Source organism: Sus scrofa, chromosome 4 (assembly GCF_054392235.1).
Source record: "Sus scrofa isolate SSC_HxYL_T2T_F1_AM1 chromosome 4, Sscrofa_HxYL_maternal_Yorkshire_Landrace_v2.0, whole genome shotgun sequence".
Taxonomy (NCBI): domain Eukaryota; kingdom Metazoa; phylum Chordata; class Mammalia; order Artiodactyla; family Suidae; genus Sus; species Sus scrofa.
Window position 1 is genome coordinate 55,074,806 of NC_139386.1, and position 14,911 is coordinate 55,089,716.

At 39.2% G+C, this 14,911-nt stretch overlaps 1 protein-coding gene across 1 annotated transcript in view; it reads right to left on the bottom strand.

The window, feature by feature from the left end:
• Positions 1–8,248, bottom strand: part of ATP6V0D2 (ATPase H+ transporting V0 subunit d2) — a 54,871-nt gene extending 46,623 nt beyond the window's left edge. Inside the window, exon 1 of the mRNA XM_003125581.5 lies at positions 8,003–8,248. Coding sequence (XP_003125629.1) covers positions 8,003–8,132 — 130 coding nt within the window. The 5' untranslated portion in view covers positions 8,133–8,248. The remainder of the gene's footprint in view (positions 1–8,002) is intronic.
• Between the last annotated feature and the right edge of the window lie 6,663 nt (positions 8,249–14,911).

The window sequence follows — 14,911 nt, forward strand, 5'->3', positions numbered from 1 at the left end:
AAGTATAAATGACAAATAAAATTGTAAGATATTTAAAGTGTACATGGTGGTGATTTGGTTTACGTTTCCATTGTGAAAGAATTCTCCCATCTAGTTAATTAACACCTCCATTACTAGACAGAGTTATAGTTTCTGCCCTTGAGACATTTACAGTTAGGAGGGGATAGATTCATTTATTCATTAAGGAGTTAAGCCCTTAACTGTGATAATTCAGGGGTAAGATAGAGAAATGAGACAAATGTCCTGCCCCAGGGTGACATACTTATGCAAATGTCACAAATACTGCACAGAATTAGGTCCACTGCAAGGTATAGTAGAGCACAAAATTGAGATTTATCAATTCTATCACAGTAGGGATATACTAGAAAAGGGTTTATAGAGAAAGTGATTCTGCAGTGGAGGCTCTAGAGAGGAATGAAGTGCTCTCCAGGCAAGCAGGACAGAGAATGACATTTGTGGCTGAAAATAACTATAGAAAAGGTAGAAAAGTTCTGAGGAAATGTTTACCAGGTAGAGATGGGACAGACTGCTCCAGCCTTTTAAACTAAGTGATGTTTATCCTGCCTGATAAAGCCATGGAAGTATTAATGAACAGAAAATTGACAGTACTGTATGGATGATTTTTATGTGTTTTTTTTTGTTTTGTTTTGTTTTTCCTTTTTTGGCTGCCCCATAGCATATGGAATTCCCTGGCCAAGGATCAGATCCCAGCTTCAGCTTCCACCTGAAGCACAGCTGCAGCAATACTGGATCCTTTGACTCATTGTGCTGGGCTGGGGATCGAACCTGCATCCTGGTGCTGCAGAGATCCAATTGTGCCACAGGGGAACTCCTGTATGTATGTATGTATATATATATATATATATATATATATATATTTTTTTTTTTTATTATTATTATTTTCCCACTGTACACCAAGGGGGTCAGGTTATCCTTACATGTATACATTACAATTACAGTTTTTCCCCCACCCTTTCTTCTGTTGCAACATGAGTATCTAGACATAGTTCTCAATGCTATTCAGCAGGATCTCCTTGTAAATCTATTCTAAGTTGTGTCTGATAAGCCCAAGCTCCTGATCCCTCCCATTCCCTCCCACTTCCTGTATGTATATATTTAAGACAAGGTAGAGAAAGTAACTGCTATTATTAGAGGTACAAATAATGTCTAAGGGAGCTTGAAGAAAGCACTTTGAAATAAGTCTTCATTCTAAGTGAAGTGTTTAATTTAAAAAGTAAGTAGTAGGTGGAAGTTCCTGTCATGACTCAATGGTAACAAACCGACTAGTTTCCATTAAGATGTGGGTTTGATCCCTGGCCTCGCTCAGAGGGTTAAGGATCGGGCATTGCCATGAGTGAGTGTAGGTTGAAGACATGGTTCAGATCCTGCGTTGCTGTGGCTGTGGTACAGGCTGGCAGCTGCAGCTCTTATTCAGCCTCTAGTCTGAGAACTTCCATATGCCACAGATGCAGCCCTAAAAAGACAAAAGACAAAAAAAAAAAAAAAAAAAAAAGTAGTAGGTACAAATACAGGTAAACAGTAAAAGTTTTCCTACTTGTCACCTACCTGTCCACCACCCCTGCCATTCCTTACTATCCCCAGTAACTGCTATTTTTAGTTTCATTTGTATCCTTTCACAGTTTCTTTGTATCTGGACAATCCTAGAGAAAATATATTTTAGGCGTTCCCATTGTGGCGCAACAGAAACAAATCCAGCTAGTAAACATGAGGTTGCAGATTTGATCCCTGGCCGCCCTCAGTGGATTAAGGATCCAGGCATTGCCATGAGCTGTGGTGTAGGTCACAGACACAGCTCAGATCTGACATTGCTGTGACTGTGGCATAGAACAGTGGCTACAACTCTGATTCGACGTCTTGCCTGGGGGGCACATTTGGATCCTCTGATTGGTTTCAGGTGAGGATGCCTTATTTGCATGGGAAAAAGGTTATAGGGAGATGCTCTGAAGGGCATTCCTCTGATATCTGCATGTGTCTTCATTATTTGATTGCAAGCCTCCTGTTTTTGTTAACAATAAATGGCCTGTTTTGAATCACCAGGATCAGAGTGGCTATCTTTTTGTCTTATTTATTTATTTTGTCTTTTGTCCTTTTTTAGGGCCACACCCAGGATAGGGGTCTGATCAGAGCCATTGCTGCTGTCCTACTCCAGAGCCACAGCAACACCAGACCCAAGCCGCATCTGCTACCTACACCACAGCCCAAGGCAATGCTGGACCCTTAACCCACTGAGTGAGGCCAGGGGTCGAACCCCCAACCTCATGGTTCCTAGTTAATTCATCTCCGCTGTGCGACGACAAGAACTCCAGAGTCCCTATCTTATCCTACCTAACACATACATTTGGAATTTTGAGGTCCAACTATTCTCCTTTATGGTTTCTTATTTTTCCAATGTTTTTATTCTCTAAAGTGGGGGTCATTTTAAGTCAGGGACTGTCTTTTTCATCTTTACTTCCTTCACTCTATCTAGAAAGTGCTTAATACACGAATTAATTCCCACTTGCAGGCACAGGTAGAAAGGAATGAAGGTCATGTCACTTGGAAAATATGTAACTGTGAGGTATAATCAGCTCATCTCATCCTAGTCCCAGAAATGATGGCAGAGAAGATGAAGTTAAGGTGCTCTCAACACACCCTGAAAACCAGGGGACATTTGCACCACATATCTTAGAAAAGGCTATTTCTTACTAAATTCTAGATCTCTGAAGTATTAACTTTACTACTTTTTTTTTTTCTCTTCTTTTTAGGGCCACTCCTGCTGCACATTGAGGTTCCCAGGCTAAGGTTCAAATTGGAGCTGCAGCTGTCGGCCTACACCACAGCCACAGCAACACAGGATCCAAGCTGTGTCTTCATCTACACCACAGCTCACTCACGGCAACGCTAGATCCTTAACTCACTGAGCCAGGCCAGGGATGAAACCTGCATCTTCATGGATACCAGTCAGGTTTGTAATCTGATGAGCCACAATGGGAACACCCTACTTTTTCTTTTTTGAAGAGGAAAGAATATTCACAACAGTCTTGTTTGTAATTTTAAAAAGACTGATGAAAATAACAATATTGCCAAGAAAAGACATGGAGGAACCTCAAATGCATGTTACTAAGTGAAAGAAGCCACCTGAAAAGGCTATATACTGTATGACTCCAACTATGTGACATTCTGGAAAAGGCAAAACTATGGAAGCAGCAAAAAGATCAGTGGTTGCCAGGGGCAGGGGCCAGGGGGAGAGAGAATCCTCAGAGAACAGAGGATTTTTGGGTGAGTGAAAATACTCTGTGTGATATAATAGTTGTGGATACATGTTATATATATTTGTCCAAACCCAAGATTATACCATACCAAGAGTGACTGAGCTGTAAACTATGGACTCTGGGTCACTATGATGTATCTGTGAAGGCTCACTAATTGTAACAATGTACCACTCTGGTGGGGGATGTTGCTAAAAATAGGGGGAGACTATGCATGCATGGAGCAGGGGTTAAATAGGAATCTCTGTACTTTCTTCTTAATTTTGCTGTGAACATACAACTGCTTAAAAAAAAAAAAATGCTTTAGGAGTTCCCACTGTGGTGCAGCAGCTTGAGGGTCTGGCAATGTCTCTGAGGCAGTGCAGGTTTGACCCCTAGCCTGGGAACTTCCATTTGCCACAGGTGCAGCCGAAAAAGAAAAAAAAATTGAAATAAAAAGTTTTAGAAGTTCCCCTTGTGGCTCAGCAGAAATGAATCCGACTAGTATCCAGGGGGATGAGGGTTTTGATCCCTGGCCTCCCACTCAGTGAGTTAACCATCTAGTGTTGCTGTGAGCCATGGTGTAGGTAGATAAGGCTTGGATCCCAAGTTGCTGTAGCTATGGTGTGGGCTGGCAGTTGTAGCTCTGATTCAACCCCTAGCCTGGGAACTTCCATGTGCCACAGATGCAGCCCTAAAAAGCAACAAAAAACAAACAAACAAACAAAAAAACAACAAAAACAAAATAAAACAAAAAACAGAAAAACCCCACATTACTCAAAACAAAACCAGTATTCTTCTAAAGACTATTTTATACCCCGTAACATTATTATTTGGTTCTAGTCACTTTTAAAGAACTTTCTAAAGAAAATTTTTTGAAGCTGACTAATCAATTAACTGTTTATTAAATTTTTAAAAAGTTTATTTTATTAAAATATAGTTGATATACAATGTGTTAATTTCTTCTGTATAGCAAAGTGATTCTGTTACACAAAAATATAATTTTTTTTCATATTCTTTTCCATTATGGCTTATCACAGGATATTGAATACAGTTCCCTGTTCTATACTGTAGGATCTTGTAGTTTATCCATTCTCTATATAAAATTGTTTGTAGCTGCTAATCCCAAACTCCCAATCTGTCCCACTGCCACCACCCCTCCCCCTTGGCAACCACAAGTCTTTAAAGAACTTTTATTTAAAGTCACTTTTCAAGAATTTTCCATAGGAATATAGCCTCCAAGCAATCCAGTGACATAGGCCATGTGAAATGACTTCCTCTCCTGTCTGTGGGAAGGACTGAGTCACAGAGGTTCCTAGTGACTAGTTCAGGTCATTGTTAGTCAGGGTCAGGACCAGATGAATATTTCTGACCACACTCACACAATCATAAATATTAGGCCTTTTCAAAGCTTTTTTTTTTTCTTCAATCTTCATATTTCTCTCTTCCAAATTTACCTGAAACCTTATATATTTCTAGGAGGTAGTGCTAAAACAATTTGTTGATATTAGTACACTTTTCTTTTAAAGACTAGAGGACTTTAAAAGGCTAAAGGTGAACTGAATCTTTGCCAAGTTAGCTTTTCTTTACAGAAAGTACCTGCTTCAATGTAAAGTATTATTATGATAATCTTTTACCTATGCTTCTTTACCCATAATTTATATGGTGCATATTATGTGCAAAACTAAATAGAAATTCTAAAGTGATGACTGTTGCACACCTATAAATTTAATAAAATTCATTAAGTAATTAAAAAAAAGAAATCCTAAAGTCTTTGTATTCTATCCCAATAGATAAATCCTTTATTTATTTATTTATTTTAGCTATTTTAGGGCCACACTGCTACATATGGAGGTTCCCAGGCTATGGGTTGAATTGGAGCTACAGCCGCCAGCCTACGTCACAGCCACAACGCAGGATCCAAGCTGCGTCTGTGACCTACATCATAGCTCAGGGCAATGCCGGATCCTTGACCCACTGAGCAAGGCCAGGGATCGAACCTGCAACCTCCTGGATCCTAGTTGGATTTGTTAATCACTGAGCCACGAAGGGAACTCCCTAATTGTTGTCCTTGATTCTTCTCTTTAACTCAAGCCAGCTCACAACGTGGTTGGGTTTCTGTTAGTGCATTCACAGATGCAACAGTGGCATTGCTGTTCTCAAGTGATTTACTTCCCAACATTGTATAAAATAAACAGGCAGGACAGACTTTATTATTTCCTCTATAAAAAGGGAGCTGAGAGGAACATAGACCTATTTGTGTATCTTCAACTCACTCTCAGCAGGGAGACATTTTAGTGGAAAAACACATGCAGAGGTCTAAACACCTGACCCCTGACAAGGCTGTTAAGAGTAGTCACAGCCGCTCTAAGCCTCTGAGTCCTCAACTGCTCACTGAGGACATAAAACCCTTACTTTGTTTAGATTGATTTTCTCAGCAGTCATTAAAACCCAGCGTGAGGGCTCATATTTGATATCCCCAGGCGTCTCCAAATAGATTGGCAACAGATTCAAACACAATTGAGAAACAAATGGTTGAAAAAAAATATTACTGGGAAGAAAGAAAGGTAGCAACCATGAGATATAACTTAATAAAGTCGAGGTGTATATGCAGGGTTTCTTACCCAGGGAGATGGGTGACTTCAGGTGGTCCATGACCCCCTGATATTATATGGAAAATCCTATGTGTAGGCACCTGTTTTTTTTTTTAAAGTTCATTTTTCAGGTGTTCAAAAGGCTCTGAAACTTTTCCTTCTCTCCCAAATTGAAACTGAGTGTAGTGTCTTTCTGAATTTTTTAGTGAGCTTGGCTAAACCTTGTTTTGTATCATGAAGATATTTTACGTACTGTTTGTGTTTAAGTTTGCATTCCTCAGCCCATTTAAAAGCTTGACTGAACACTATTTAGAATTCAGTCAAATGGCTTCTCTCAGAAGCACTCATTCTGCCCTGTGTTCATTAATTTTTTCTGCCTCAATTTATAACAATTTTCTATACATAATTAACATCTTCCAGGCACCAAACTCCTAATTAAATATGCTGAAATGATTTAGGATTTGGGGCTATATTGTGATTATTTCTAGCCAACAGAATTAGTTTTCATCTATAAGATCTGTCTAGCTGTTTCTGTCTCTAATGAAGGAGAGGGTCTCTGTCACCTTGGACAGTTTTGCCTTAACTCTGGCTTTAACTGGTCAGAACAAAAAATAAGTGACCTCAGGGACCTCAGCTCTACTTGAGAAACCTTCAAATTCATCTTCACGTTTGTTGTTTTGGTTTTGGCCTTCTACTACTCTTGCCGGCAGTCTTGATCCTTATTGCTTTCTTGCTTTTTCTAGAATAATCTGGAAGTTTTAAAACACCTTACTACTGACATTATTATATTGATTTTATAAGCATGTTTTAAAATAAGGGAAGGTAGCTGTTTTTAATAATGAAAATACTGTATTTGGTATGTGAAATCTTTGATAAGGTTTTGGAAATACTGTAGCTTAAAGGTAATTTCCAGAAAGGAGGGGGAAATGGTGAGCTATTAGTCAAAGAATACAAAGTGTCAGTTATACAAGATGAGTAAATCCTAGAGCCTATAGTACACACACACACATACATACACAGAGGGCAAGAGAAAAACTTTGGAGGTAAATGGATAGGTCTATGGCATAGATTGTGGTGATGATTTCCTGGGTGTATACTAATATCTTTTTAATATAATAATTCAATGAATTTTATTTTATTTATAGTTGTACAACCATCCTCACAACCTCACAATCTTTCTATTTTTTTTTGCTTTTTAGGGCTGCACCTGCAGCACATGGAAGTTCCCAGGCTGAGGGTTGAATTGGAGCTACAGCCGCCAGCCACAGCCACAGCCACAGCAACATGGGATCCGAGCCGAATCTGCTACCTGCACCACAGCTCACAGCAATGCCGGATCCCTGACAAACTGAGCGAGGCCAGGGATCGAACCTGAATCCTCATGCAATAGTAGTCAGATTTTTTTCCACTGCGCCACAATGAGAACTCCCATGCCAATGTCTCTTGATTTTTTTTCTTAAGCTTTATTTAAAAAAAAAACCTCAAATATACATACTCTCATACTAATAGATACTGAGAAATGAGATAGAATAAAATTCTCTAGACCAAGGTTTTGGGGGTTTCTTAACTATAGCTCATTGGACAGTTTGGTAAAATCATTCTCCAAATAATATTTATAAATAATATGTACAATGAAAATATATAGTATTCAAAGGACACTAAATATATTAAAATATAGTTAAGATATTTAAAATTTATATAACGTGCTTCTTTATTAAGACATGAAATATCAAGGAGGAGTGCAAATCTAGTATAATTTTGTAATAGTGAAAATATAAATGATATTTCAAGGTATCTGCAAGAACTGTATAAGGATATGAACATACTGCCTTTTATTGGTGACAAAAGTTTTAACTACTGTGATTTGTTGCTTGCAGTCATAAAAGGAAATGCTAAATTTCACTTAGGGAATAACGAAAATAGAGATGTAATTTTTTTTTTTTTTTTTTTTTTTTTTGCTCTTCCAAGTTCATGTAGCCCTGAAGTCTTGGCCTTGAGAATAAGAGCCTACCCAGAACTCTCAGGCCTTGAGACTAAAGCCCCCAATCTAGCTTCCAGCAGGCAGCATCAGTCGTCCATCCCCCCCCCCCCCCCCCCCCCCCCCGCCCGCTTCCCCACCCCACACACCTTTTTTTTTAAGGTGAAAAGGGTAGCACTTACCTTCCAGAGTCTCACACTGGACCAGGTTGATGTAGTCCTGCTGGGTCAGGAGGCCAGCTTTGCACCCTCGCACCAAGCCCTCCAGGTAGCCATGGTCCACATTGAAGTACAGCTCAGCGCCCTCAAACATGGAGGAAGCAATCACTGCCGACCTAGGCTGAAACAGCTCTGTGTCCTGACCAGCCCTGAAGACGTGCACCAGCCTGGAGAAAAGTACTTAGCTCTTGCCAGGAGTTATTGGGAAGTGATCTCTCAGCTGATAGTCAGGGTTTTCATGACTAGTTTCCTCCGCTTTCAGTGGCTTTCAACACCATGAGCTCAGTCCTGTTTTTACCTCAACAGTGAATCAGCTAGATAACCTTAGTGAACCCAGGAACCAAACCCCTGCTATGAGGCGGGGGAGGAGGTCAGGTGAGGGCGGGTCAGGGCTCTGCTCCTTCCCTACCAGAGCAACTAGCGCCTTCCCAGCTTCGCTACTAGAACCCCTGCTACAACTGAACATTTTGTAAACTTTTCTTCCCATGTAAGCTTCTGAGGTTTCCATTGTAAATGACATTAGTTTTAAACATCTTGAGAACTATTAAAAAGAAAGGAAGGGCTTTAAAAAATTAACTTAATGTAAATAGATCAAAGGCAAGTAGGCAGTTTGGAGATCCTGGAGAAGCTAGTTCAGCAGCATGGGGTGTTTGTAAAACAAAAGGCCAGGAATGCCTTAACCTGGCCAAAGCCTGGTACCTGCTTCTCTCCCCACCCCCAGTCTAGGCGCAGAGACCAGAAAACAGTCCTGGGAGCAGGTACACAGTCTTGTGATTCTATAGTAATAAGCCACTACCTTTGAAAAATACTAATATGATAGTATTACCCACATTCCAAATAAGGAACCAGCTCTCAGAAGCCCTGAGGCAGCTCAGAATGCAGTTTATTTAAGCCAGGACTTAATTGTTGTTTCATGCGCCAAAAAAGAGTGTTAGTTTTCCTCTATGCTTAGCTCAAAAATTCTATCAAATATAGAGTTCCCTGGTGGCCTAGCAGTTGAGGATTTGGCATTTTCACTGCTGTGGCTCTGGTCACTACTGTGACATGGGTTCATTTCCTGGTCTGGGAACTTCTGTATATGACAGATCCTGATCACAATTTCACATATGTAGTATTTCACTTTCACATATGTTGTGCCAAATTCTTAACTGAAAGGTCAGAAATTCGCCAGTCTCTTCTCAATATTTCCAAACTGAAAGAAGCTCGGTATGATTGAGTCAATGTAAATTCTGTTTTAGTTGTTGGAAATCACAGAGAACCAAACAGTGTAGAGCTTTGAACGTATTCAATAAACAGAAGTTATTATTTTCTTTTTCATTATCCAACCCTCCCCCCAACATACTCAAACTCAAAACTCAAATTCAGACTCAAAACTTGACCTCAAAACTCAAAGCATACTCAAACTCACACACACCCAAACTCCCTGGGTATGTTTTAGATTGAATTATATATGAATTTACCACTTTGGTAAATTAAAAAAATGATCGTGGAAGTTCACATGTGATGCAGCGGGTTAAGGACCCAGCATTGCTGCAGCTGTGGCATAGGTTGCAATTGTGGCTTGGGTTTGATTCCTGGCCTAGTAATTTCCACATGCAAAAAAAAAAAAAAAAAAAAAAAAAAAAAAAAAAAAAAAAAGTTGCATAACAGCAATTTTATATAGTTCAATTTGATACAAACTTACAATCAAATAAATAAATTATTAAAACAAAGACATCATTTCCTAATTACTTTTATTTATGCACTTGAGGTAATTTATACCTCTTGTATGTATATGGTAGATATTCTGTCTAAAAGGGTACATGCAACTCTGGGTTTCATGATGTCCCAATGGTAGCTTAGAGGGGACCATAGTGGGAGTTTTCCACCATGAAAAGAGGCAAAAGCTACAAATTAGGGTTTGATTTGTTGCTGGTTATTGTTCAGAATTAAAATAGTGATGAAAGAGTTCCCACTGTGGCAGGATCGGCAGCATCTCTGCAGCACCAGCAAATGGTTTGATCCCCAGCCTGGCACAGTGGGTTAAAAGAACTAGTATTGCTGAAGCTGTCAAGTAGTTTGCAACTGCAGCTCAAATCTGATCCTAGCCTGGGAAATCCATATGCCTCAGAGCAGCCAAGAAAAAAAAAAGTGATGCAGAAAATGCCATTAATGGAAATTAAAATTAAAAGTGTGTGGTATCTATAGTTACATTGTGAATTGCAAAAAAATTGAAGAAATAGTCTTTAGTATTCAAAAACCATTGTCTGACTCAGCAAAGAAGCCCTCATGTTACATATGTCTTCATCATTTCATCTTTGTCCTACTCAGTAATATAAATACAAATATCAACCAACAATCATTGCAACTACACTTGCTTGTCAGTGGCAACCACAGGTTGACAGATACTAGAGATGAATAAAAATCAATGGAAACATACTGTGGAGTTCCCTTGTGGCTCAGTGGGTTAAGGATCCAGCATTGTTACTGATGCAGCTCTGGTTACGCTTTTGGTGCCAGTTCTATTCCTGGCTGAGGAACTTCTGTATGTTGTGATTCCTTGTGTGGATAAAAAAAAAAAAAAAAAAAAAAAGATAAAGTATGGCTTAATAAACAAACAAAAAAATGGAAACGTATTATGAAAATCAATCGACTATATGGAATTTATAACAAAGAATATTGTTTTATTGTTATTTGTGCATTGGGAAATACACATGCTTTATATTAATAAAATATGTGATAAACATATACAAAGATGTTGGGGGGAGAGCCAGTTGTTAAATATTTACAGCACCACACAAAATCTTCATAGTTTTGCTAAGAACTAATCCTGACGTCAACATGCTCAAAAAAGAATGGATTTTGTGTGAGTGTGTGAGAAAGACTTCAGTTTGCCATATTTTATATTAATAATCAGAAACATGTTTTACATGTCTAACATGTAAAATGATAGACATTTACTTCCTCTGCTTTTATGAAGTTGGAGGAGGAGACAGGCCAAGTATTTCCTTTTTCTTCTCATTATTCTTCTAACCTCGCAAAAGCAAAATGTCTCATTCCTGCTAAGAAACTCAGTACAGTGAAAAATACCTGGAGCTTCTTCATAAATGGGTTCTTTCAAGAGTTCCCTGGTGGCAAGTTGGGTTAAGAACCTGGCATTGTCACTGCTGTGCCTCAGGTTCGATCCCTGGCCCAGGAATTCTGCATGCTGCATGTGTGGCCAATAAATAAATAAATAAATAGGTCCTTCTGGTGGAAACATAATAAAAATTTCATTTCAGTATTTAAGCTACTTAGGAGAGTGGGCTTTGGAGTGTGACAGAGAGTGGGTTTAAGAGACTTCCTCTCTCTGAGTGTCAGTGTTTTCATGAGTAAAATGAAAATAATAACATTTATCTGTTTGTTTTAAACATTAAATAAGATAAAATCCTTAAAATGCTTAGCACCTGTGGGCACATATGCTAACTAAAAAGCTACTTCAGTGGCTTCTCCTCTTTTATCTGTTACCTCAAACCACAGTAATCTTAATGCATTAACTAGACTGAGTTGCTGAAAGCCAGGAACAGGGGCTTCTTCCTTTTTCTTTCTCTCTCTCTCTCTCTCTCTCTTTCTTTCTCTTCCTTCCTTCCTTCCTTCCTTCCTTCCTTCCTTCCTTTCTTTCTTTCTTTCTTTCTTTCTTTCTTTCTTTCTTTCTTTCTTTCTTTCTTTCTTTCTTTCTCTCTTTCTTTCTTTCTTTCTTTCTCCTTCTTTCCTCCCTCCCTCCTTCTCTCCCTCTCTCCTTCCTTTCCTTCCTTCTTTCTTTTCTGTTTAGGACCTTACCTGTAGCATATGGAAGTTCCTTGGCCAGAGGTCAAATTGGAGCTGCAGCTGACACCACAGCCATGGAAACACTGGATCTAAGCTGCATCTGTGACCTATGCCATTGTAGCTTGTGGCAAAGTGGATCCTTAACACACTGAGCCAGGCGAGGGATCAAACCTGCATCGTCATGGAGACAACGTCAAGTTTTTAACCTGCTGAGCCACAGAGAAGACTCCAGGAACAGTGTCTTATTCATTTTTCTTTCAAGTGCCTAGTACATACCTTGAGGGGGATAGATATTCAATAGCTACTTGTTGGATAAAATTGACCTCACAGAAGTTTTAGTTCCACATTTCTATAGGAAACACTATATTTGGAAAGTATATCTGAAGAATGAAAGTATTGTGTGGTTTTTGTAGCATGATATACACATAGGGTATATAGGATTTATTATTACTTTCTGTCAATTTTAAGAGCTCCCAAGAGTCATTATCTTCATAACCATTAGAGGATTAATTTATTCTTCTGAAGAATGGGGATTCTTTTTTAGAGAGATACAATGTCTAATCTCTTAAGAGTACAAAGTTTCATTTTATTCTTTTTTTCTTTTTCTTTTTAGCTTTGCACCTGCTGCATATGGAAGTTCCTGGGCTAGGGGCTGAATTGGAGCTGCAGCTGCAGGCCTACACCACAGCCACAGCAACACCGTATCAACCTGCATCTGTGACCTACGATGCAGTCTGTGGCAACACCAGATCCTTAAACCATTGAGCAAGGCCAGGGATCAATCCCACATCCTCTTAGATACTAGTCAGTTTTGTTACCACTGAGCCACAATGGGAACTCCCAAAATTTCTTTTTAGATGTAATAGGCTCTCCTAGTGAGGAAGGAAGGGGAACCAGGCTGCTTCCCATGAGAAGTCAGTCCTCTGGACATCACCATACAGTCAACTGAGGCAAGCCAAATTTTTCCCAAACGCTGAGGTCATTGTCCAGAGTAGACAGCCATACCCGCCCTCAAATAGTTCCTAGGAGTGTCTTTAGAGGCACTATTGTTTAGGATACACCTTGGGGTGGGCCCAGGATGCCATTCTCAAAGACACAGTCAAAGACCAAGGCAAAGCCCGTTCCTAAAGCTATTAGCACTTAAAATAAACAAACAAACATTAAAACTTTTTGGAGTTCCCACCATGGTGCAGTGCATTAAAATTCTGACTGCAGTGGCTTAGGTCTCTGCAGAGGTATGCATTCAATCCCTGGCCTGCAGCAATGGGTTAAGGAAGGATCTGACATTGACACAGCTGTGGCATAGGTCACAGCTGCAACTCAGATTCAATCCCTGATCTAGAACTTCCATATGGTGTAGGTACAGCCATAAAAAACAAAACACCCCCCTGCCAAAAAACCCCAATAAACCTTTTTATTATAGGATATTTCAAACATATATAAAAAGAAAAAATGCTATAATTAACACCCATGTATCCATCACCTTGCTGCAACCACTATTCACTCAGGGGCAATCTTGGTTCAGCTTTATATGGATCAGGAAGCTCTTTCCCTATAGGGGCCAAATGGCAAATATTGTAGCCTTTGTGGACCATATAGTCTGTTGTGACTATTCAACTCTGCCCTTGTAGTGAGAAAGCAGTCATAGATAATGCAAACATTACTGATAAAACTGTGTTCTGATAAAACCTTACTGGAGTTCCCTGATTGCTCAGCAGGTTAAGGATCCAGCATCACTCCAGTGGCTTGGGTCATGGCTGTGGTGAGTGTTTGAGCCACGGGTGCAACAAAAACAAAGCAGAACAAAGCAAAACAGAAGAACTATATTTACCAAAGCAGGTGGCAAGCCAGATTTGGCCTCTGGGCCATAGCTTTTTCCCTGCTCTGTATCATTGCTCACTTCCCTCCTTCCCTGAATTATTTTCAAGTAAACCTAAGATATCGTATTATTTTATCCATAAATATTTCAGTATCTCTAAAAGATAAAGAACCTTAGACAATTATATAATACTGTTATATGTACGAATTATGTAGTATAATATAATCATAACCTATTATACCTGAAGTTATTCAGGAAATCCAGTTAATATCCAAAGTTCTCAATGTATTTTTTTTATATTTTGTTTGAATGAGGAGACATTAAAATTGAGTTATATGTCTCTTAACTTTCTTTTAGGTACCTTTTCCCTCCCACTAGCCCTGCTTTTGCTTAATAAATTTTTTCATAAGTTCTAGAGAGTTTTCCACAGTTTGAATTTGCTGATTATATCCTGAGGTGTCATGAATCTTGTTGCTCTAACTCCTGTTATTTCTACAAATTGGTAGTTAAAATATGTGCAGCTAGATCACTTTCGTGTTTTTGTTTGTTTTTTTTTTTTTTTTTTTTTTTTTCCAAGAACACTTCACAGCAGTGTTGAAGGCTTCCATCAGAATGCATGTATGCATGTAACATGTCTCTCTTTCTCTCTCTCTTTTTTTTTTTTTTTTCTTTTTAGGATGCACCCAGGGCATATGGAGGTTCCCAGGCTAGGGGTCTTAATTAGAGCTACAGCTGCTGGCCTATGCCAGAGCCACAGCAATGCCAGATCCAGATGCGTCTATGACCTACACCACAGCAATGCCGGATCCTTAACCCACTGAGCGAAGCCAGGGGTAAAACCCGAACCTCATGGTTCCTAGTTGGATTCATTTCCACTCACCGTGACTGGAACTCCCTCCCTCTTTTTTTAAATGTTGTCGGCCATTTATGGTTATCACTTAGATCTGCTGTTTCATTCAGTCACAAATGATTGCATTTTAGTTTATTATTCCTTTTGCACTTATTTGCTGCAGAACTTACAGAAAAAGAGCCTTTTCAAAATCAACTATTGGTTATGCTAGTTTACATTTCATATAAGAAAGACAGGATAAATACTAAACTTGTCCCATTTACTACCAATTTTCCAAAGAAGTTGGTTCCCTAGCACCCTCCAAAAGTAACAAATAATGTTTTTTAAAAAATATTATTATTATTATACTATTATTTTTTTTAGCTACACCCATGGCATGAAGAAGCTCCCGGGCCAGGGATGGAAACCGGGCCATAGC